At 44.9% G+C, this 24268-nt stretch overlaps 4 protein-coding genes across 6 annotated transcripts in view; all 4 read left to right on the plus strand.

The window, feature by feature from the left end:
• The first annotated feature begins 1415 nt into the window (after positions 1-1415).
• On the plus strand, positions 1416-2756 carry LOC123513519 (endocuticle structural glycoprotein ABD-5-like). The gene is made up of 3 exons (XM_045270731.1): positions 1416-1553; positions 2086-2288; positions 2394-2756. The coding sequence occupies exons 1-3, from the start codon at positions 1530-1532 to the stop codon at positions 2524-2526; spliced, it is 360 nt and encodes a 119-aa protein (XP_045126666.1). The 5' UTR covers positions 1416-1529; the 3' UTR covers positions 2527-2756.
• Positions 2757-8547: 5791 nt separating this feature from the next.
• LOC123513522 (innexin shaking-B-like) lies at positions 8548-13021 on the plus strand. The gene is given in 4 exon segments (XM_045270738.1): positions 8548-9098; positions 11097-11296; positions 11690-12446; positions 12448-13021. Coding segments are annotated over 4 exon segments (1254 nt in total). The 5' UTR covers positions 8548-9083; the 3' UTR covers positions 12730-13021.
• A 277-nt stretch (positions 13022-13298) lies between these two features.
• On the plus strand, positions 13299-14976 carry LOC123513524. Its single transcript, XM_045270740.1, has one exon. The coding sequence runs from the start codon at positions 14111-14113 to the stop codon at positions 14759-14761; it is 651 nt and encodes a 216-aa protein (XP_045126675.1). The 5' UTR covers positions 13299-14110; the 3' UTR covers positions 14762-14976.
• Positions 14977-15362: 386 nt separating this feature from the next.
• Positions 15363-24268, plus strand: part of LOC123513520 (dynein axonemal heavy chain 2-like) — a 37134-nt gene continuing 28228 nt past the window's right edge. For 2 of the 3 annotated variants that reach the window (XM_045270732.1, XM_045270734.1), the window contains exons 1-12: positions 15363-15750; positions 17295-17397; positions 17768-17898; positions 18082-18210; positions 18329-18621; positions 18818-18931; positions 19372-19496; positions 20547-20710; positions 21028-21229; positions 21418-21557; positions 22871-23059; positions 23619-23784. In XM_045270732.1, the coding sequence (XP_045126667.1) occupies positions 15704-15750; positions 17295-17397; positions 17768-17898; positions 18082-18210; positions 18329-18621; positions 18818-18931; positions 19372-19496; positions 20547-20710; positions 21028-21229; positions 21418-21557; positions 22871-23059; positions 23619-23784 (1803 nt within the window). In that variant the 5' untranslated portion in view covers positions 15363-15703. Of the gene's footprint in view, positions 15751-17294; positions 17398-17767; positions 17899-18081; positions 18211-18328; positions 18622-18817; positions 18932-19371; positions 19497-20546; positions 20711-21027; positions 21230-21417; positions 21558-22870; positions 23060-23618; positions 23785-24268 lie in introns of those variants that run through there. The other variant, XM_045270735.1, reaches the window with a different exon arrangement.

Below are 24268 nucleotides of genomic sequence, written 5' to 3' on the forward strand. Positions count from 1 at the left end.
AAAATAAAACATTCACATCGCAAAAGAGAAAATTATAAAAAAATAGAAAACGTTACTCACTCAACACTCACAACTCGAAAAAGAATCTGTCACTTTATTCACATCAAAAAATAAATAAATAAACAAAAACATTAGAAAACCCAACGCCTTTCTAATGAGAGTCCGCGAGCGATGCAATGAAAGTCGTGTGTCGTTCCTGGCGGTTCTTTCTTTTTTGGGTCGTTTATTGTGAATGTTTAGGAGAAATACTGCTGACGCAATGACCGGCAGATGTTGGCAGGATTACACGTCATTAAAAGGGAAGCTTGTCATTACTGTGGCTCCATATGAGGATGTGAAAATTGCTTGCAGCTCGCACGCGTGTAGGAGCTCATGCATTTTCTCTCTCTCTCTCTCTCTCTCTCTCTCTCTCTCTCTCTCTCTCTCTCTCTCTCTCTCTCTCTCTCTCTCTCTCTCTCTCTCTCTCTCTCTCTCTCTCTCTCTCTCTCTCTCTCTCTCTCTCTCTCTCTCTCTCTCTCTCTCTCTCTCTCTCTCTCTCTCTCTCTCTCTCTCTCTTCTCTCTCTCTCTCTCTCTCTCTCTCTCTCTCTCTCTCTCTCTCTCTCTCTCTCTCTCTCTCTCTCTCTCTCTCTCTCTCTCTCTCTCTCTCTCTCTCTCTCTCTCTCTCTCTCTCTCTCTCTCTCTCTCTCTCTCTCTCTCTCTCTCTGATATGCATCGCTTTAGGTGTATGGGTACAATGGCAGTAGATAGTTGACATAGAGTAGTGGTCCTTTTGTCAGTGCACGGACACACTGCAAGTGACACGCTGGAAGGGCAGAGGGTAAAGGGTTGCGGGATGCCTGGCGGGTTAGAGGAGGCAAGAACAAACACATTATCTGAGTGGCCATACAGGACGCGGCTACCAGGTAAGTTTGAAGGAAACCCGCTACCCACGTCCAGTACGGCCACTCATAGTTGACAGTGTAGTAAGGTAGTGTAGTGACAAGGAAGTGTTGTAATTCGCAAGTGAGGCATAAGCACAGCACAGACTGTTTCCCCGCTGCGTGTCATGATGAAAGGGTTTCTTTTCTGGCGGGAAGAACGTACATCACCTGCTGTTTCTCTGAGAGGGAAAGTGAAATCATCGCAACTCAAAAAAAGATGGAAAGGAGGAAGGGTACAATTTCGGCACGTTTGCAGCAAAACACTCAAACACTCCTAAATGAAAATGGAAAAAAAATGGAGCACTGTATAAGTATTTGTAAGAACCTATGCAGTGAAAGTGTGAATACTCTGGGTATGAATGCTGTGTGCGGCAGTACTGCAGTAATGTATTGCGAGACACTTTCGTAAAGGTCTGTGCAAGTGAAGTCAACTACCGCATCCTAACCTGCCTCATCTCCCCCGCCCCGCCTCCTTAATCCCACGCCGCGCAATAAGTGACTTCCCTTGCGTGCACGAGCCGTCATTACTGGGAGAGTGGCTTGACCGGCTATAAAAGGCGTGAGCTTCTTTCCTCACCATCAGTCCATCGCCTCCCACCATCAGCACAATGGCAGCTCGTGTTCTCCTCGTGGTGAGTGCCTCTCCTCTTTTGATATTCATCTCTCTCTCTCTCTCTCTCTCTCTCTCTCTCTCTCTCTCTCTCTCTCTCTCTCTCTCTCTCTCTCTCTCTCTCTCTCTCTCTCTCTCTCTCTCTCTCTCTCTCTCTCTCTCTCTCTCTCTCTCTCTCTCTCTCTCTCTCTCTCTCTCTCTCTCTCTCTCTCTCTCTCTCTCCAGTACTAAACCTCTCTTTCCTTCCATCCCTCGACGTTTGGAACTCTTTCTGTCTGACAACTCTTCAGTCTTAACTTATCACTTGTATTATGTCAATGTATATATTAAATGAAACACATTAGTTGTATGACAGTGCTGAGGGACGGCGGCATTGGTGTACATGTATAGATGAGTCCCTGACTTCAGACTCTTTCACACTGCATGAACATATAGTTTCCGACATCCCCGGACCAGGATCTTTCCCCACTTCTTCTTGCATCCCCTCTTGATGGGATACAGGACTGTAGTGGTGATATGATCATATCATCTCGGCTCTCTTTGCGGTCTCTCAGATGGCAGCCGTAGTGGCCCTGGTGTCTTGTGAGCGTGGCTACTCAGGTGGCGGAGGTCGCTTCTCCGGTGCCAACCTGGTGAACGACCAGAGATCACAGAACGCCTACGGGGAGTATTCCTTCCAATACGAAACCAGTGATGGTACCTACAGGCAGGAGGAGGGCAGTCAGAACAACGGACAGTTGACCCGCGGTAGATATTCGTGAGTATCTGTCTTTGTTATCGTTGTGAGTGTTGGTGTTGGTGCGCCGCCGTGAAGAGCCTCAGTGGCGGGTGGTATTACTCACACCTGTTCCTGCTGCCACAGGTACACTTCCCCCGAAGGACAGCCCGTCGAGATCGCTTTCGTCGCTGATCATGGCGGCTTTCAGCCCAGTGGAGCAGTGCTGCCCGTGGCCCCGCAGCTGCCCTATCAGCGCGTCCAGACTTTCAACCACTGAGCGACTTCCTTTAAATGGGAATTTCGGGAATGCGGACTGCATATCCTAAATACCCAGCAGCTCCCCATCCCCTCGGCCACACTTCCCCAGACCAGCTCGACAGCCAGGGAATCGCCGCTGGTCGGCGAGTACCGTAATCTCTCAACTTGTTCCTTCAGCACGCAGTCCATTCTGAATTACTTTATCTGTTGTAGTGTTATATTTGTTGTTAATAAATGAGTCGCGCCTCAGCAGCCTTTGTCCCTCACCTCACCCGCGGCGTCACCCTGGCCAGGCCTGGCGTCTTGGACTGAACTGTGGAGGAAGCTGCTGAACAAACGCAAACAAAGAAAACAATTGTACGCACAGTGTGTGGCACCACTCACAGAATTAATGTCTTCTGTCTCCACTGCATGGCCGACCAAGAATATGCACTCAATGGAGAGAGAGAGAGAGAGAGAGAGAGAGAGATATATATATATATATATATATATATATATATATATATATATATATATATATATATATATATATATATATATATATATATATATATATATATATATAGTGGAATTGTGAACCAGGAAGAAGCAGGGATACTACTAGTGGACTCCATTTATTCTAACGACGTTTCACCTTACGCAAAAGTCTGGAACGTTACATGGTTTAAGGATGGCGGGGTGAGTCCTTGGAGTCCATAGGCAGAACAGTTCTTGTACGTCCCAAGGTGAAGACGATTAAGAGGAGGAAGTCTGCCGAATGTATAGGCGCTCACTGGGTCAGACAGATACAGATGTTGATAGCGGAACTTGAAAACTCTCCCTCTCTCTCTCTCTCTCTCTCTCTCTCTCTCTCTCTCTCTCTCTCTCTCTCTCAGGTAATTTAGTTAACAAATCTTCGTTACAGACCAGCGAATCATCTGGAACCACTTCCTGCCGCATACTCTTATACTTATAACGTCCTTGCCGGGGCGGTGAGCGAGTTTGCCGAGTCTCCTAAAGCGCCGCCATGCGTGTCCCGTCACCGCCGCTGCCGCCATGTTGAGTAACGCGTCCCTCTGCCACATGACGGCTGAAAGGGAAACTTGCTCACTCCAACGGAAAATTATGATGTTTTTAGTCTTCCCCACCTCACGATAGTCATCATCCTACATTATTAAAACCCTCCCTGGAGTGCCTCGTCAGGTGGGAATTCATAGCACTTATTCAAAAGATCGGAGGGGCGTGTGTTCCTTGCAGACAGCGAGTGGAGTGGATGGGAAAAAGATGCGCCAGGTGATCTTGACGAGCTGACTTCACCTAACCTTATACTCCTTCACCTGACGCAACCAGGCACAGTGTACAGGTGTGACCTCTGACTGGTGCTGTGTTGCTGTGTGGCTGTGCCGAGGCTTGTGTTGTGAAGAGAGAGGTTTGTTTTGACCTTATCGTGGTGTTTGGCAGACTTCAAAGTGTTCCGAATGACATATTAAAGATAATACTACTACTACCTCCACCTCCGCCGCCGCTGCCGTCGCCGTCGCCTCCGCTATCACTGATGTTATTAGTTTATCATTACTGCGCTTCCTTAATAGAAGTAGTAGTAGTAGTAGTAGTAATAGTAGTAGTAGTAGTAGTAGTAGTAGTAGTAGTAGTAGTAGTAGTAGTAGTAGTAGTGGTGGTAATGGTAGTAGTAGTAGTAGTAGTAGTAGTAGTAGTAGTAGTGATAGTAGTAGTAGTAGTAGTAGTAGTTGTAATACCAGCAGTCGTAGTAGTAGCAGTAGTAGTAGTAGTAGGAGTAGTAGTAGTAGTAGTAGTAGTAGTAGTAGTAGCAGCAGTAGTAGTAGTAGTCGTAGTAGTAGTAGTAGTAGTAGTAGTAGTAGTAGTGGTGGTAGTATTAGCAGCAGTCGTAGTAGTAATAGTAATAGTAGTAGTACCAGTATTAGTAGTAGCAGCAGTAGTAGTAGTAGTAGTGGTAGTTATAGTGGAAGTCTGTTGTTTTGTTAGTGGTGGTGGTGTTTGTTGCTGTTTATGCTTTCTATGTTGATGTTATTGGAGTTTTAACAACAACAATATTATTATTCGTAAAATATACAGTAAAGATCAAGACCACTACTGTCACTCATTCCCCTACCACCACCACCACCACCACCACCACCACCACATGAAAAAAGACACACACACCTGACTCACTCATTACATTCGGGACGGGAAAAGGAGGAGGAGGAGGAGGAGAGATCAAGGGGCCGAAGAGAGTCCAAGTGTTGTCATGGGCCTCTTATCACAAACCTCTTCTCCCCGGTCACGCCTGCCTCACGCTCTTGTTCATGTTGACAACGTCCTTTCTAAGCTCACGAGAGAAAGGAAAACCAGTCGGTGTGTGTGTCGGGGGGGAGGGAGGTCTTCATGTAACGTGGTTTGATATATTGTTTTGACCGATTCTCTCTCTCTCTCTCTCTCTCTCTCTCTCTCTCTCTCTCTCTCTCTCTCTCTCTCTCTCTCTCTCTCTCTCTCTCTCTCTCTCTCTCTCTCTCTCTCTCTCTCATGATTTTGGATTTCCTTTCATGGTCACGTTGGATTAATTTTCGTCAACATAGTATCTTACCCGTAGTGTGTGTGTGTGTGTGTGTGTGTGTGTGTGTGTGTGTGTGTGTGTGTGTGTGTGTGTGTGTGTGTGTGTGTGTGTGTGTGTATGCGCTAAAACTGCCTTACGTCTTTTTTTTTTTTTCTTTCGTTTTTATCTGCGTATTTCTTGCTTTTCTTATCTTTTTTTCCTTACATCGTTCCTCGCTCCCCTGCGTCGCCTCTCCCTCCCCCGTGTGCGTGTCGTCTCGGGTGCTGCCACTTCCTTACTTTCGCCGCCAGCCAGCAAGCCTCGAGCCGGGAGTGGAGGCAACACCCGGCACCAAGAAGAAAGAGAAGTCATGCAGAAGCTGTAGTGACCAACCTTTACTCTTCCCTTTCCTTCATCACGTCTTGTTTAGCCAATACGAAATCCCTGACGATGTGTTTCCTTTATCCCTTCAGTACCAGGACACGTTTTCATATCAATTCTGCTTACTATTTGGTGATTCTTACAGCTTCAGAAACTTATGTAGGGATTGAAATAGTGAAGACTATGGCCATCAATCTTCTGACCTTCATAGACTCTTCCTAATGTCAATAAAACCGTCTAATCACACCCAAAATTCATGGTACTGAAGGGGTTAATGTGATGTTGACTTTGTGGTCACTCTATGAATTGGTAGGTTATATTTGGGTTTATTTGTATATTTGTTTCGTCTGTCCTTGTATTGGTTTGAATGTGTCAAGTGAAGTGCCTTAGTGATGCTGGATTTGGTGGGATTAAAGGGTATTTCATCTAATATATTCCTCCTCCTCCTCCTCCTCCTCCTCCTCCTCCTCAGTTTCCTCTCCTGTGCTTCTGATCAGCCACACGCCTTCCAATCACAGGGGTGCTACATGTTAGTCCGTGGGAATTACACACCGTAGCTCCTTTCCCTGCAGAATTAGAGACTTCGTGTTGTTGATGCGCTTGCGGCGGTGCGTGGTGGTGTTCCTAGCCGTGTGTTGAAGTGGGGCATGAATTAACTAACGATTACTGTGGTGTTTCAGACTTAGAAGAATTATATGGTGCAAGTTTGAAATGTATAGGAAGATAGCACAGACAACAAACACGATCTGGTAAGGCATATCTTTGAAAACGCCATTTGTTTGATTTATTTATTCATTCATTTATTTATCTTCTACCAGAGTCGAGTTCAACTTACTCATATTAATCAGCAAATATTATGATTAGTTAGAGGGTTAGTGTAGGGGTCAGTGAGAACGTGGGTAGACGAGCTGAAGGATGCAATGAGGTCGTGAGCTAAGTGATCCCAGGACAATCTTACCACTGAAGGAGACTTAACCCCTTCAATACTAGGATACATTTTTACCTCAAGATTCGTGTACGATTAGACCATTTTATTGACATCAGAAAGGTTCTATGGAGGTCAGAAGATTAATAGTCACCTTCTTCTCTATTTTAACTCACCACATGGGTTTCTGAAGCTGTGTAAAACCACCAAATAGTAAGTCGAATGAATATGGAAACGCGTCATGGTACTGAAGGAAACTTAAGGATACCGAGGTGTTAGAGGCGGATCGCAAGGATATTAGAGAATGAAGGGAGCTGAGACGAACAGATGACGATATTGCACAACTAGAAGAAGAAGATAAAGAGAAGAAATCAACAAATAGAAATGGGCTAACGGAAGAGTATTGCTGCGTTACGATGAAAAAAAATAATGAAAAAATGAAACATGATTGCAGTAAGGATAGTATTCCTGACCGTTAGCTAACCAGTGTCTGTTAACTCACTGCTATCAACTTATAAAGGATGTTACTCCTTAAAAGTAAGGTAATCTTATCATCATACGAATTATCTTTAACTTCAGGAGAATAAAAAAAAATATCTTCTTATATCTCTGACTGCTCCAGAGAGAGAGAGAGAGAGAGAGAGAGAGAGAGAGAGAGAGAGAGAGAGAGAATATAAGGACGAGAACAGTAAAAATGGCAAAATAAATACGAGAAAGAAGGTGTACCAAATAAACCTACATGATACTTACAGACTGAATCCTGACAGCGTGGACGGAAGTACTTACATGACTAACACATTTCACGTACCGACAGGAAATGTAAAGAAGGATGAGAGAAAAGACCAGTAAAGAAGGACGAAGACAAAAGAAGGAAAACGGATAAGATGACTGAAGAGGAGAAAGTTAAAGGAAGAAAATACCAGAGAGAGAGAGAGAGAGAGAGAGAGAGAGAGAGAGAGAGAGAGAGAGAGAGAGAGAGAGAGAGAGAGAGAGAGAGAGAGAGAGAGAGAGAGAGAGAGAGTCAGTGGTTAAGAAGACATTTACGTGAATCTTCCTTAGAACACCTGGTGGTTAGGTCGTTATTGTTTCCTTGGGTTTGCTTTTGCCGCGTCATGGCCGTCTGCTTTCCTACAAGTTTTGAAGCCCTCACTGCACACGGGGAAAGGAAACAAACAAAAATCGGCAAAAACAAGGAAATTAGAGGTTACAAGATGCCATGAGAGAGTTAAAGAGCGCCCACCTGTAACTCACGCAGCGACAGGTGGGAGCCAGACAACCACAGCGCCAGTGGATGGATGTACAGTATCTCTCTCTCTCTCTCTCTCTCTCTCTCTCTCTCTCTCTCTCTCTCTCTCTCTCTCTCTCTGACACACACACACACACACACACACACACACACACACACACACACACACACACACACACACACACACACACAGATTCAGATATTTTATTGACCACAACAGTTTACAAAGATCAATTTAATAAAATACAAAATAATATGGTCCAAAAATATAGACCATTAAACACGGAAATACATTCACTTAAAACACATGACACACGAAACACATGATATAGGAACAAATGAAACATGCGAGACAGTTGCACACGAAACTCATGAGACAATAAAACACGAAACAAGTAAAACATGAAGCACAAAACAAGTAAAACACGAAACAACTAAAACACGAACCCAGTAAAACACGAACCCAGTAAAACACGAAACCAGTAAAACACGAAACAAGTCAAACACGAAACAAGTCACAAGTCAAACACGAAACAAGTCAAACACGAAACAAATCAAACACAAAACAAGTCAAACACGAAACAAGTCAAACACGAAACAAATCAAACACAAAACAAGTCAAACACGAAACAAGTCAAACACGAAACAAGTCAAACACGAAACAAATCAAACACGAAACAAGTCAAACACGAAACAAGTTAAACACGAAACAAGTCAAACACGAAACAAATCAAACACAAAACAAGTCAAACACGAAACAAGTCAAACACGAAACAAGTCAAACACGAAACAAGTTAAACACGAAACAAATCAAACACGAAATAAATCAAACACGAAGCAAGTCAAACACAAAACAAGTCAAACACAAAACAAGTCAAACACGGAATAACTAAAACACGAAACACGTCAAACACGAAACAAGTCAAACACAAAACAAGTAAGACACGAAACACACGAAACACATTGCACAACGACAACTAAAACACTTGACACATAATAAAACTCAAAACTAAGAATTATACTTGAAACACCTAAAACACAAAAAAATCCTAATACAAATAAAAAGAAAAAGAAACTCTCCGACATATAAAACACACAAACCACAATAGCATTTAAAAAAACACACTTAAAAAAAAAAAACAAGAGACTTTGTACGGAGCGAACTTACTTATGTGCAAACAATATCAAATCTCACATTGTTTGCAGAAGACTGGTTAGAAAATATGTACTGCAGTGTGGTGTAATACTCGTATCTGTCTCGTACGTGTCGTGTACGTGGACAGTACTACTCTACATGAACCTCACATAAGTACGTCTTTTATCTTTATCTTGCATTTTCCACTTCTCCACATCTCTACACACCCCGCCCCCACACACACACACAGAGAGTCGTCGTGAGGGTAGACAGTGGGCACGCAGTACTGGTTGGGCTGTAGTCAAGGCAACACATCTGGTCAGGAGGGAACCTTAACACCTTACTAAATACCCCTAAAAATGGGAGAGAACAAGGTAACCAATCATCAAATTCCTATACTGTCCGTGAAATTCCAAACACGATCTGGGGCGGCGAGAATTAGCGTGTGTGTCATTGTCTTGTGGGTCAACAAAATCTGAGATCGTGTTAAAATACAATCATGAACAAAGCCACAGAATTTTTGCTATAAGAACTTGCTTTTTCTTCCATCCTATTATTATTGTGATGATGCGCAGAAAACCACAAATGACACCTGGATACTCGCTCACCTGATTGGCTAGTAAAGAGGCTGAATACCTGAATACCGGCGACAGTTACCTGTTTCCTGCATTCCTGGTGTTTCTTTGGTGTGCTGATTGGAAGCGAATTGCAATACAGATATCTTTCATTGGCACTCGTGGTCAGTAGTTTGGTGATACGCTGCTCTCATTTCCACCGGGTGTTGCATTTTCTCTCAGTCTGAAACCGTCTAGTCCTGTACACTGACAGTTATAAGACAAGATAGTTGATACATTCCAGAGCGGAGGACGTGCAGTATCGAGAAAAGATGTGAAATGTAGTGCAGGTGAGCGCTGCATGTCACTAAATTATCGTACGAGTGGTGACAGTGGTTTGGGTAATGAAGGAAGAGGAGGAGGAGGAAGCAGAAACACACACACACACACACACACACACACACACACACGCGTAGTGTAGTGGTTAGCACGCTCGACTCAATTGAGAGGGCCGGGTTCGAGTCCCGGGAAGCGGCGAGGCAAATGGGCAAGCCCCTGTTCGCCTATAATAGCAGTAAATAGGTACGGGATGTAACTCGAGGGGTTGTGGCCTCGCTTTCCCGGTGTGTGTTTTGTGATGTGGTCTCAGTCCTACCCGAAGATCGGTCTATGAGCTCTGAGCTCGCTCCGTAATGGGGAAGACTGGCTGGGTGACCAGCAGTCGACCGAGGTGAATTACACACACACACACACACACACACACACACACACACACGCCCCGGTAGCTCAGTGGTTAGAGCGCTGGCTTCACAAGCCAGAGGACCAGGGTTCCATTCCCTGGCCGGGTGGAGATATTTGGGTGTGTCTCCTTTCACGTGTAGCCCCTGTTCACCTAGCAGTGAGTAGGTACGGGATGTAAATCGAGGAGTTGTGACCTTGTTGTCCCGGTGTGTGATGTGTGCCTGGTCTCAGGCCTATCCGAAGATCGGAAATAATGAGCTCTGAGCTCGTTCCGTAGGGTAACGTCTGGCTGTCTCGTCAGAGACTGCAGCAGATCAAACAGTGAAACACACACACACGGCCCGGTAGCTCAGTGGTTAGAGCGCTGGCTTCACAAGCCAGATGACCGGGGTTCGATTCCCCGGCCGGGTGGAGATATTTGGGTGTGTCTCCTTTCACGTGTAGCCCCTGTTCACCTAGCAGTGAGTAGGTACGGGATGTAAATCGAGGAGTTGTGACCTTGTTGTCCCGGTGTGTGGTGTGTGCCTGGTCTCAGGCCTATCCGAAGATCGGAAACAATCAGCTCTGAGCTCGTTCCGTAGGGTAACGTCTGGCTGTCTCGTCAGAGACTGCAGCAGATCAAACAGTGAACACACAGGACTGTCACGAATTCTGAACCATGTCTTAGCGCTAAGAGGGTGACATCTAAGAACAGAAAGAATGACAGTGTACGGATGTGCGGAAAGCAACGTTACTAATATCATGTCTTTATCGATAGCTAAGAGAGAGAGAGAGAGAGAGAGAGAGAGAGACGCAGAATGAGAAGAATTAAATGGTGAGAGAGTTAAGATAAGCTTCGGGTGGGGGGGGAGCGAGGAAGAGACAGACAGCCCTAGAGAGGTTAAGGAAAAGAATCACAGAAGTTGAAGATGGTCAAGGTAGTGGACGTAGTGGTGGTGGCGGTAAAATAAAATCATTCACAAGTCCAAGTAATCTGCCAGAAGTCATTACCACCGTTCTCATTAATTGAATCTTAACTCCCCCCTACCTCCTCTGCACCCTTTTCCTCATTCTCCTCTTTCTTTTTGTCCTGCATAGGATGATGGTAAAAAGAAACAGGGAGGAGGAAAAGAGAACCTGCTAGACGTCCGCCGCATGATAGAGTCGGTGCTGGGCGTAGTGAAGTCACACGCCACCAAGGCCAGTGTCGCCCCCTGTGACGGCCTCGTGCTGCGCATGCACTACCGCTGGACCTTCTGGGCCCTGCTGGCAGGCTTCCTGGCCATCTGGCACTCCTGGTGGGTCTCTCTCTCTCTCTCTCTCTCTCTCTCGTAGTGTAGTGGTTAGCACGCTCGGCTCACAACCGAGAAAGTACGGGTTCGAATCCCGCGAGCGGCAAGGCATATGGGCGAGTCTCTTAAAGTGTAGCCCCTATTCACCTAGCAGTAAATAGGTACGGAATATAACTCGGGGGGTTGTGGCCCCGCCGTCTCGGTGTTTGCTGAAATGTGTGTGGTGGTCTCAGTCCTAACCGAAGATTGGTCACTATGAGCTCTGAGCTCGTTCCGTAATGGGGAAGACTGGCTGGGTGACCAGCAGGCGACCGGTGAAAAATCTCTCTCTCTCTCTCTCTCTCTCTCTCTGCTGATGTGAATTGACTTCCTGCCCACTGACCTCCTTACTCTCGCCAGGTACCACAAACACACCATTACGTGCGTGTCACACTTCAACGCAGAGACGCCGGTGAAGGAGGAATACGTGAACGTGTGTCTCTCGTACCCATATCTCGCGGAGGAGGGAGGGCGGCGGTACATTCTCTTCTACCGCTGGGTCCACTGGTCCTTCCTGGTGCTGACGATCATTTTCTACCTCCCGCGGAAGGTCTCCAAGAGCTTTGAGAACATGAAGTGTAAGAAGGTGCTGGAGGACTTGTACAAAGGCGCGGAGACCTATGACGAGAAAGAGGCCGAGATCGTGGAGAAGGCGCATCGTTACATGTGCTATAATATCCGGACTCACAACGGCCTCTACTGGAAATACCTCGTAGTGAATGTGATGGCGCTATTCATTGACATCATGGCCATGGTCTTCCTTGACTTCGTGCTGCAGGGAAGATTCATTTGGTACGGATATATGTCGCACCCATTCGCCCGTGACCCTCAAAAGTTTACCGACTACATGTCCCAAACGTTCCCGCCGTTCGTGTGGTGCGAGCTCAGCCCTGACAACCAGCTGGTGAGCCGCCGCACGGAAAAGTTTGGCTGCCATCTCACCGTCATGGAGCTTTACGAGAAGGTTTTCTTGGGACTGTGGCTGTGGCTGATTCTCCTCATACTCATTACCTCCTGCTACATCATCTTCCTGTTATCCTTGTTGCTGCCATGCGTGCGTCTCCTGCTGCTGCGTTTCTCCAAGCCCAGACACATCTCCACTAAGGTCACCCAGCTGCTCCAGGAATGTGTTGAAGGTCAGTAAGATCGGCGACGTATTCATGCTGTACCGCCTCAGACAGCAGATGAGCCACGCCATGTTCTACGAGGTGGTGATAAAACTGACGACGCCCGGCGTGCACGCGGACGCAGGAGGGAAAGGACAAGGCCAGGACGCGAACATCCCCTCTCCCGACACCAAAAAAACGAACACTTTTGACAAGAAACAAAACACAAAGTCACAAAAAGGAGATTTCAAGGAGAGCAACTCTGAAAAGAAGATACTCATTGAGGACTATTAGGCATTAAAATGGCACTGTACTCTTTACATTTGTTGGTGCTTTATTGATGGCGATAGACAATTACAATTAGGAGTGTCTGGTGAGGGAACGTCCCCGTCCGTCCTCCCTAAACCTATCTGTTATGAAGTCAGATATCTTGTTCATATGGTTTGTTGTGAAAATATCTCACCAGAAGAACCAGGAGGTTTAAGGGGTGTTCTTTTCTGTGATAAATGCCTGCATCTTCCTTCACCTCGCTATACACACACACACACACACACACACACACACACACACACACACACACACACACACACACCGCGTAGTGTAGTGGTTAGCACGCTCGACTCACAATCGAGAGGACCGGGTTCGTGTCCCGGTAAGCGGCGAGGCAAATGGGCAAGCCTCTTAATGTGTGGTCCCTGTTCACCTAGCAGTAAATAGGTACGGGATGTAACTCGAGGTGTTGTGGCCTCGCTTTCCCGGTGTGTGGAGTGTGTTGTGGTCTCAGTCCTACCCGAAGATCGGTCTATGAGCTCTGAGCTCGCTTCGTAATGGGGAAGACTGGCTGGGTGACCAGCAGGAAACCGAGGTGAATTACACACACACACACACACACACACACACACACACACACACACACACACACACACACACACACACACACACACACACACACACACACACACACACACAAGACGTCTAATCATGAATCATGATAAGATAAGGAGCACTGCAAAATGAATAGTTCAAGAGTGATTTCCGTGGGCTGAACTTAACAGCCTCGCTTTGCCTCATTAAGTAATGACTTGTGTGATTGTCGCTGTGGTGGTTGTCATCATTGTACGTGCAGCGTAACGAAGCTTTTATTGTCGGACAACTTGTAGGTACTGATTTGTACCTGATGAGATGGAAATCGAAGACAGCTAGAGCCAGATCAAGGTCACTATGATAGTGATGGTGAGTGATAAAGGGGTAGTAGTAGGCAGAGTATTTAATGATGAAAGATATATTTGTTCTACTCGTACATCTCTACAAGCCAGAGAAATTGGCTTGAAAGAATCAACTTTTGTCGACAACATTCCTGGATTCATGTTAGTTGGAGCTTGGTGGCACCTGTGATCTCTAATACCACGATATTAGTCTGGAGCGCATCATGTCAGCAGACGAGGCTGGAATGTGTGGAGGCCACCATTGTCTGGACTCACTCTGATGCCTCCTCATCGTCAGTCAGAGGCGGAGACATGCTCAGTAATTTGCCTCTATCAGATACAACAGCCTCCCACTCAGGGCGGAAGAAGAACCAGGATATATATTGGTATGGCTGTGAGGAAGACGCACTCCATTGCCAGCCTGCGCAGTGCTACCGTACTGACAAGAAGCTGCGTCAGCCGGTCTGGACATGAGGGTTCCTCTGGTAGCTGAGTTATGGTCTAGCAATGCCCTCGTCCTCCTCCTTCTGGCGTTATCAGTGTTGTCAGATCCAGACTCATCTGCATTCCCAGACGAGGACTTCCTGAACCATCTGGGTGACAGCAACCCTGGGGACAACTCCAGCATGGAGTCGCCGCCGCCTGATTGGTTGCAGCCTGAGAATCTTTGCCCCTCGCACCCCTTGCTGGAGGACATCTTCAGCCAGTACACGTCCGTGCCCAGCTTCCTCCTCACTCTGGCACGCCATGACGCTTGCCAGGGTTTGGAGATGCACGTGCATAATGTGCACCTACAAGACCTCTCCGGATTTCGGCCGCCCTGGCTAGTGAACGCTGTCATGGCAGGGGAGTGTCCCTGGCACTTGGTGCGGCGTGAGTTTTTACATGGCACCCTACCCCCCGCCATTCTGGAGGTGAGATGCCTGTGTGACGACCATCGCTGCTCCCTGCATGGCGATTTCAAGTGTATTTCCGTGAAGCATCAAGTAATAGTATGGAGCACCGAGGCCACGGACAGCAGCCGCTACCAGCCCCGCATTCTGCAGGTGACTGCAGCCTGCGTGTGTGCCCAGCGACATGCCCCCGAGGCCAATTACGCCCTTCCGGAAGAGTGGAAGTAGTGACCTTTCCTGCCTTACAGATTTCAGTGAGAGGGGCTGATGAATAATTAGTATTGTTCCTGCCGCCTCTGCTGTGTGTGTGGAGGTCATCTGTTCCCGCCGATCCCTGACGCACCCCGCATGGACTCAGCACCAGTACGAGGCAGCTACGCCTTCATGGGAGACATTCTCTTCGTGGTGTCTAGGTGACACTGTATCCTGCTGCTGTTCAAAAAAAAAAAAAAAAGTATAATAAAAAATCATATATATATATATATATATATATATATATATATATATATATATATATATATATATATATTGAACTCATTGGAACTATAAACAAAAGTGATAAGAACGTGATTTCTTGTTTTGTAATCCTTTAAATAGATGCTTCATGAGATAATAAGACATGTCAGCACACACACACACACACACACACACACACACACACACACACACACACACACACACACACACACACACACACACACACACACCTATGTATTGATGTGAAGAGCATTATCTTCTGTGAGATGATAAGGTGAAGGTGAGCTTGGTCCGGGGAGAAAGGGGTGGGGGGTCACATCCTTGTAGGGGTGGGGCTTGTGGTCGCTAAGGACGCGTCGCCATGGTAACCACCACTGGCGCGGCGGAGGTAAGGAAACACGCCATGTGCATCAGGTTGGCTGTGATGTGCTGCTCCACACACCGCCGTTGGACGCTGTGCTGCTGCTGAAGATGGCAGCGGCACGTCACACGCGTGTCATTGCGTGTCACCTAAGGGCAGAGTGGCGTGACCTTTACGAGGCAGGTCGCCAGATGACACACGCTTGCACACCTTGAAAACACCCTCATCTCACTCTGCATAGTCAAGGATTATCGCGGGAAACACCACACCAGCTAAACCACCACTAAGCAGCGCGGCAGCACCAGAGGCCCGCCCCTCCACGCCCCGCCAGGATGGATATGCCCGAGGAGGAGCCCCCGGAATACGCTGATTTGGCCAGGTGGGTGTAAAGACCAAGGCCATGGCGCATCCTTCTTGACCCTTGTAGTAGTAGTAGTAGTAATAGTAGAAGTAATAATAGTAGTTAGGTGAGGATGGTAATACTGATCCACAACTAAAAAATGTTCTTTCTTAAAAAGATAAATAAGTATATTTTGTTGTGGCTTGGGGGCGGAGGGAGGATGGAAGAAGACAGTGTGCTAGTAAATGCAACCTGTGGCTCGCCTGCAGGTCTTGTCTTCTTGGTAGCTACTAACGAATTCACGAAGACATTAAAGCCATAAAAGCCTTGGAAAATTTGGAAAAAAAAGTGAAGCGCCGCAGACAAGGTTCAAGGAGGCTGAGAGAGTTATCACCACTTCTCTCAAAGGCCACAAACATGATTAGCCGCGTTGTCAACATTGCTTTTTTTCCCTCTTAATAATGTAGAAATCTTGTTAGTCAGTTACCAGAGACATAAAAGCACTCTTGAAAACCTGTATAGCTTCAACGAGTATTTTGAAAGCTGTTTTAGCGCAGCGTATAAGTTTTCGAAAATCATTCTTCGCGTGAGTGCGTTGCTTCCTCATCTCGGAGCCTCAAAACTCAAAAACTCTGCTTCGTTTGCCAGGAGCAGGTTAATGTTACCTTTGTGTTTGTCAGATGGGAAATGTTTACCATGGTTCATGTTACCCGCTCACTACTATTTGACACATCATTCCTGACTCGCACTCCACTCTACGGCCACTTAGAAATGTACTGGCTTGCCATTAAAAACTTATTCATTTCATCCCTTTTTTCTAGTAGATGCTTGTGAACATTTTGTTTCGTTACAGTGAAAAAAAAATAACCTAGGAAAACTATAGAATAAATAAATAAATAAATAAATAGAAAGATAAATAAATAAATGCACCAGATCGGAATATTTAAGAGAATGCATTGCATTCTTTGACAACATGCTAGTATAGTGCAGTGATTGTGTGAGGATCTACGTAGATTAAAGTAGTAATGTAGCAAAATCCTTCAAGGGTTTCCGTGTTAAGGGCCCCTGCAGTGTCCTGACAGGAAAGCAACCCACCGAAGGAAAGTATCAGTTTTCCTTGACCTTCGCACTTTGTCAAATACAGTGTATGTTGTTCTTGATATGACTGAATTTTCAAATATAGTATCAAAAGAGTATAATGTAAGCAAAATTATCAAACACACACACACACACAAGCTTCACAAGCCAGAGGACCGGGGTTCGATTCCTCGGCCGGATGGAGATATTTGGGTGTGTCTCCTTTCACGTGTAGCCCCTGTTCACCTAGCAGTGAGTAGGTACGGGATGTAGATCGAGGAGTTGTGACCTTGTTGTCCCGGTGTGTGGTGAGTGCCTGGTCTCATGCCTATCCAAAGATCGGAAATAATGAGCTCTGAGCTCGCTCCGTAGGGTAACGTCTGGCTGTCTCGTCAGAGACTGCAGCAGATCAAACAGTGAAACACACACATAGTTCCAAATGTTCTTTTGTTTAATTGATTACTCGTAGATACTTTGTATATTTCATCAGCTTTACTTATCCACAGTGAGGAAGATGAGGAGGAGGAAGAGGAAGAAGAGGAGTTTGACGAGGAGGCGTACCTGGAGGCGCAGCGGAAAGCTCTCGAAGAGGAGCAGTTGATGGAAGCAGTGAGTGCGGCTGGCTTTGTCAGGGCCTTCCTCCAACTGTCCTTTACAGACCATTTCATGCATCTACTTTTTACAGATTACAGTTGCATGCACGACCTTCTTGATAAATGACACAATATTGAAAGATCATTGTCTTCATTTGATGGCAACTTTTGGTTTGCATTCATTCTGTTCAATGACTTCACTACTAATTCCTCCCTTGTGTACTATGTAATTTCTAAAGGGATCATATTTTGTCCGGAAATAAGTCTCTGGAAATTAATTAATGCCAGATAAGTACCAAGAGTTAAACATATAAAAGTGACAGAATGAGCTCAGCCTTAGCCATCATTGGGAGCATAGTGAGTGGTTGACTTGACATGATTCACAGTTGGCACTGCTGGAGACACTCACACAGCTTCCAGAGAAGTCTGATCTCAAGTGGACGCCTCACCACAAGACTCTGGCCACCAGCTTCCTCAGGGAGGCTGCAGAGATCATCCTTTGCTGTTACTTGGTCAGGTGTGTGTGTGTGTGTGTGTGTGTGTGTGTGTGTGTGTGTGTGTGTGTGTGTGATCCTTATCATAATGAGTATGTTCTCAGTCATACTGCTGGTTGATATATGCTTTACATTTTTTATACCTTTTCTTGTATTGAAAGGCAAAAGCACTGTACCAAGGTGTTGGTCTCTTTGGTTGGCGGCAGGATTGGAGGGAAGGCCCGTCTGGCAGTGAGCCTCAACTTGCCCACAAGTCCTGTGGGAGTGGTGTGGTACTTTCTTAAACTGGACAAAGAGAAGCATATCACTGCTTCCAACTTCAAGAGATGTGTGTGGTGAGTCAGCCTTGTGTCTCACTGTCATGTTGGTGCATGATATCACCAGGTTTTGGCTCAGTATGGCAGGGAATCACAGTACAGTGTAGCATTTTTTTCTCCTGTCTCTCCCCATCAGCTATGGTACTGTGGATACTGACGACCCGCATGAGATGAATTACTTCCTGCTGGAGGTGTACCAAGCAGTGCTGCTGGCTGTGCCTGCTACACCACCCATGTTTGGTCATTACTCTGAGCTGGCCGGACTGCCTTGCCTCATCAATCTGGTGGGGGGACAGATGGTGCAGCATGTTGGGGCTGCCACAGACAAACCAATGCTTTACCTGCCTCCTGAAGTGTTGGCTCTGCCGGACGACCCTGAGCAGCGCCGCCGCTTACCACTGGACACTGGACTCCTTGCCAGGACTGAGGGTTGGTGGCAGGCACTACAGCTGTGGAAAAACTCAACACTAATTTAGACTATAACTCTCAAGATTACTTGGAAAAATTAACAACTGATTTTAAATTCACTTTCTCTTTTACTGTAATGTGTGTTCATTAGAGATATCTCTCCAAGTGATACCTTATTTGTTTATTACATTTATCTAAATGCTTTCTACTGTCCCAGAGTTGGTGCTGCATTGGGTGGAGCAGATACATGCCTTCTGTTTTGATCACGGCGATGCTTCCTCCCCCTTGGAACTGGGCCTCCTGCATGAGATCAGGCAGCTTTCCTGGAAGAGTAAGTGATATTGCCAATGTGTGCAGGTGTGTTTGTGTGTGTGTGTGTGTGTGTGTTTGTGTGTTTCACTGTTTGTTTGATCTGCTGCAGTCTCTGACGAGACAGCCAGACGTTATCCTACGGAACGAGCTCAGAGCTCATTATTTCCAATCTTCGGATAGGCCTGAGACCAGGCACACACCACACACCGGGACAACAAGGTCACAACTCCTCGATTTACATCCCGTACCTACTCACTGCTAGGTGAACAGGGGCTACACGTGAAAGGAGACACACACAAATATCTCCACCCGGCCGGGGAATCGAACCCCGGTCCTCTGGCTTGTGAAGCCAGCGCTCTAACCACTGAGCTACTGGGCGTGTGTGTGTGTGTGTGTGTGTGTGTGTGTGTGTGTGTGTGTGCGTGCTATCATAGAATTAATTAATTATTTTTTTTACAGAAGCCATGGTTCATCAGCTTCTGACAGCATTAGAGGCTCCAGAGGTGGTCAAGGCAATGGATTACTTGCACACACAGAGCTCACCAACCACTCTCCTCATCGCTCATGCTATTGATACCCTCAAGGTCTCTGGTACATATGTATGTGTGCGTGTGCGCGTGTGTGTGTGTGTGTATTTACCTAGTTGTAGTTTTACAGGGCCTGGGCTTTATGCTCGTGTGGTCCTGTCTCCATATCTACACTTATCCAATTTTTCTTTAAAACTATGTACACTCTTTGCTGACACCACTTCCTCACTCAAACTGTTCCAAGTCTCAACACATCTTTGCGGGAAACTAAATTTTTTAACATCTCTCAGACATCGTCCCTTCCTTAGTTTCTTACTATGCGATCTTGTGCTTCTAAAATCATATTCTTCTCTCAGGATCAGTTTCTCATTATCCACTTCATCCATTCCGTTAATCAATTTATAAACTTGTATCAGATCCCTCTCTCTCTTCTCTGCTCCAAGGTTGGTAGATCCATTGCCTTTAGTCTCTCCTCATATGCCATCCCTTTAAATTCTGGAACCATTCTTGTAGCCATTTTTGTAGTCTCTCTAATTTTCTTATGTGTTTCTTTTATGGGGAGTCCACACAACTCCTGCATATTCCAATCTAGGTCTTATTTTAGTACTTATCAATTTCTTCATCATTTCCTTGTCCATATAGTGAAATGCTACTCCAATATTCCTTAGCAAATTATACGTCTCTCTGAAAATTCTATCAATATGGCTTACCGGTTGATTATTTTCTTCCATTGTCACTCCCAAGTCCTTTTCCTTTTTTACTTTTTCTAGTTCTACTCCATCTCCCATCTTATAGATTCCCACTGGTCGTCTTTCACTTTTTCTCATTTCCATGACATGGCTTTTGTCCACATTGAATTCCATCTCCCATTTTTTGCTCCATTTCCAGATCTTGTTTAAGTCTTCCTGTAGTATTTCACAATCCTCTTTTTGTTTAATGACTCTGTGTGTGTGTGTGTGTGTGTGTGTGTGTGTGTGTGTGTGTGTGTGTGTGTGTGTGTGTGTGTGTGTGTTTGAGGCCATGCTTATCTTCCATCTCTTTGCTCATACATACAGCCATCACCTGCTCTCTGTATTCTCCTTTATCATACATACCTTATGCCTCCAGGAGGTGCAACAGCAGCAGGAGGAGATAAGTGGGCAGCTGGTGCACCTAGAGGGACCACTTGAGCAACTGTATACTGACTCTGTGCAGGCACTGACAGAGCACATGTATGACGTCTTGGCGCTGCTCAGGATCATTTGGATCAACTCCCACTACTACCACCAGCAGTGAGTTTATGGCTACTCACCAAACACTGCATTATATGTTGACACACCTCATGGCAACATACCACACATTGTATTACTGCAGGGAACAAGATACAAAGACTCAAGAATTATCGTAAGACCTGACAATTGTTACGGTTCCAGCATCTTGTGGTGCTGTACCTTGTTTCTGCAATCAGGAATTGAACTCCTAATGCAACTGGAAATGAATAACAGATGCCTTTTATCATAGAGGCCCTCCAATGGCAAAACTATCCTTCAAAGTAAAATTAGACCTGAAAATTATCCATGATCCCATTAATCCACTAACCTCTCTTCAGGGAAGTCATGACAGAGGTGTGTGTACGAGTGTCATGGGAAGTGACCCGAGCATGCCAAGTTCACCTGCCACTGGATGACCTTTTCTCACCCATCACCAAGGGCGCCGGTGCCAAGGCCTCGGGTGGCAATGGCAAGGACTCCCTCTCACTTGTGGAGAGTGCCATCAAATGCTGCAAGGAGTGGAGGATGTGTTATGTTGAGGTGACTACATTTAATACCATACCATTACATCTGCATTTAATCCTTCGTATTTGCCTTTTTGCTGCTTTGAAGTGCAGTGATTTTTCTAGTTTACTTACCCTCCCTTCAAATTATCCTTCTTTCTTTTCCTTTTGTGACGTTATTCTTGTGTTTTCTTAATCCTTGTCCCTCTGGATCTGTTCTCACAGCTGGCCACACACTTTGGAGAGGAGGACAGCCCTGAGGTGTGGCTACCAGACTCTGCCTCAGTGTTCCTGCCAGTAGAGCTGTTTGTCAGTCGCTGTGAGGACCTCAAGTACATTGGCCTCAGCAAAGTGCAACTCACTAGGTAAAATTTTCCATCTGTGTCAGTTATTTTCAATTTTTTTCATCTTATTTGGTTTCTGTTGCTTTTGTGTTTGTTCAGTTTGAATGGTTCATCACCAAGTGGTTTGTTTGTACTTTAATAACTGGCAGCTTGACTGGCTGACCATTTTTGTGTCTGTCTGTTTTCTTGAGTACATGATTATAACTGTTCTTGTATGCATATTTACCTCTTTGTACTCTTACTTGACTAGGTCAGCACATGGTATTATGTCTTTCAATATCAAGTGTTAATATTTTACTCTGAATTTGCTTACACATATAACTTACTCTGATAATGCGTTCTACTAATATATTGCTGCATCTGCAATGTTGTATTTCTGTAAACATATATTACTTCCTCTTTTGTTGAATTTTTTTGCTGTAGCCTCTTAATGTAGAGTTTCCTTGTTGACACAGATCTTTTGCATCTATTATTAGTATCCTTTATATATAGTGGAATCTCGGACTTGGAACAATTCGGACTTAGAACAAAAATTTCGATAATTTTCATCCTCGGAGTTGAAACAAAATTCGGACTTGGAACAACCCAAAAGCAGCTAAATCTGGGTGATGCTAATGCTGTTGGCAGGAGGTAAATATCAGTTCCATTTAGTTTTGATTCTGTGTTGTCACCTTGCTCTTATTCCCAGCTGGGATCAGGACATTTGACCTGTTTTTTTTTCATTTGACTCAAGTCAAAGTAGGATGGTTGAGTAATATTTCATATAAGTAAACTGATCTCATAGAAAAGATATATATATATATATATATATATATATATATATATATATATATATATATATATATATATATATATATATATATATATATATATATATATATATTTCTTAACTACTGTAGTGACAAGGTGTAACGTGTGAAGCAAAGAATCCACATAGGACTAACTGACTATGCTAATGGTAGTGCTGCCACCACCCAGTATATTTTTAATACCTGATTAAATAACACACACCATGAAGCTCGCCACCAAAAGGTAAATAATATTGATTTTACATAATTCAATTCTTATTGACTTAGGTAAATATCTGTGGTCTTTGAATGGATTGAAATTATTTTCATTGTTTCCTATGGAGAAAGTGGTTTCAGACCTGGAACAATTTAGACATGGAACAGCCTTCTGGAACGAATTATGTTCAAAGTCCAAGAGTCGACATTGTATTTCATACAATAATCTCACCTGTTTTCTACCTTTCGTATACATTGTGTGTGTGTGTGTGTGTGTGTGTGTGTGTGTGTGTGTACATGTCAGTGTTGTGCAGCAATCCATCGGTGCAGGCATGGTGAAGGCGGCATGATGTCGGTGAGGGCGGCGGGAGCCGGTGAGGGTGGAGCTGAGGGTGAGCTGCTGGAGGAGGAGCTGACACAGGTGGACCGGGTGCTGGAGGAGGCGCTGAAGGCTGTGCAGCGCAAGAGTCACCTGGTCTTCAATCTCACCTCCAAGGAATGGCTCAAGCATTTTGACAGGTGAGAGAATTAAGAGTATGCCTGCAGTTACTTTACTTATGATATTTTCTTCTTTACTTACACTTTATCCTCTAATTCAGTTTGATCTCTTTATCACTCAGCAGTGGTTAGATTATACTGGTGGCAATCTTTACTTTTTAAATGATGAGGTTTATTTTAATGTACATGGTGTTGATTTTTATATCAAATATATGTGTGTAGTATGTCCATAAATTGTCTATTAATCATTGACTTTAATATTCCATGTAGGTACTGAATCACCAAGCCACTATATATAACAATGAGTCTTGGTGGTCAGGAGGGTTCATGAGACAGTGTGGCAATTATGATGGCAAATAGAGTGTGAAACCAGGCATACAGAAAATGGCTCATGTGCTTAGGTGACAGTAGTGTGGTGGTAGTGGTGGTGGTGGTGGTGAGCTGTGACAGAAAAAAGCAAAAATAATCAAGAAAAAACAAGCTTTACTGATGAATTAGGAGAGAGAGAGAGAGAGAGAGAGAGAGAGAGAGAGAGAGAGAGAGAGGAATGGAAGGGATCAACATAAGCATGGCACTGCAGGTTCCGTGAAGGTATGGAGGAGGTGGAGCGGCGGTACCAGTGTGTGATGGTGGCAGCGGTGCAGACAGTGGACACCGTGGCTCATGGGCTTCGGGTGCTCAATGTATTCAAGCCTTTAGCAGCACGGAAATCCCTCTTCTCTGTGTTCTATGTGATGATTGACCATGTAAGACTCCAGTCATCTTTTACCTTGCATTCTCTCCTCATTCCTGATGATTTTTTTTTTAATGCTTTGTGTTTCTTTATTATTACCTAGCATTGAAAAAAAAGAGTCACAGTTAGCAAAGATAACAATAGTGATTTTTTCTGTATAGATTATGTTTTATTGTTTACTTTTTTGCAGTGTCTCATATTATTGATTCAAGTATTGAGGTAGTAAGAAGTGCAGGTTAGCATGATATATGGACCCCTCATGTTCAGAGGGAAGGTAAAATTTTGCAGTATAAGTTATTTTAATGTATGTATATAATCTAACCAGTCTTGTTCTATTTAGATCATATTTGTTTGATATTGTGGCATGCTGTATTACATTCTATTGAAGCATTACCAGTTACTTAATAAATACTGTAGTGCTTCTTACTGGAAAAATCATTGTTATTCTATTTTGATGTGTGTATCTAATCTAACCTATCTTACATCTAAGTAGGTCA

This window comes from Portunus trituberculatus, chromosome 36 (assembly GCF_017591435.1).
Source record: "Portunus trituberculatus isolate SZX2019 chromosome 36, ASM1759143v1, whole genome shotgun sequence".
Lineage (NCBI taxonomy): Eukaryota > Metazoa > Arthropoda > Malacostraca > Decapoda > Portunidae > Portunus > Portunus trituberculatus.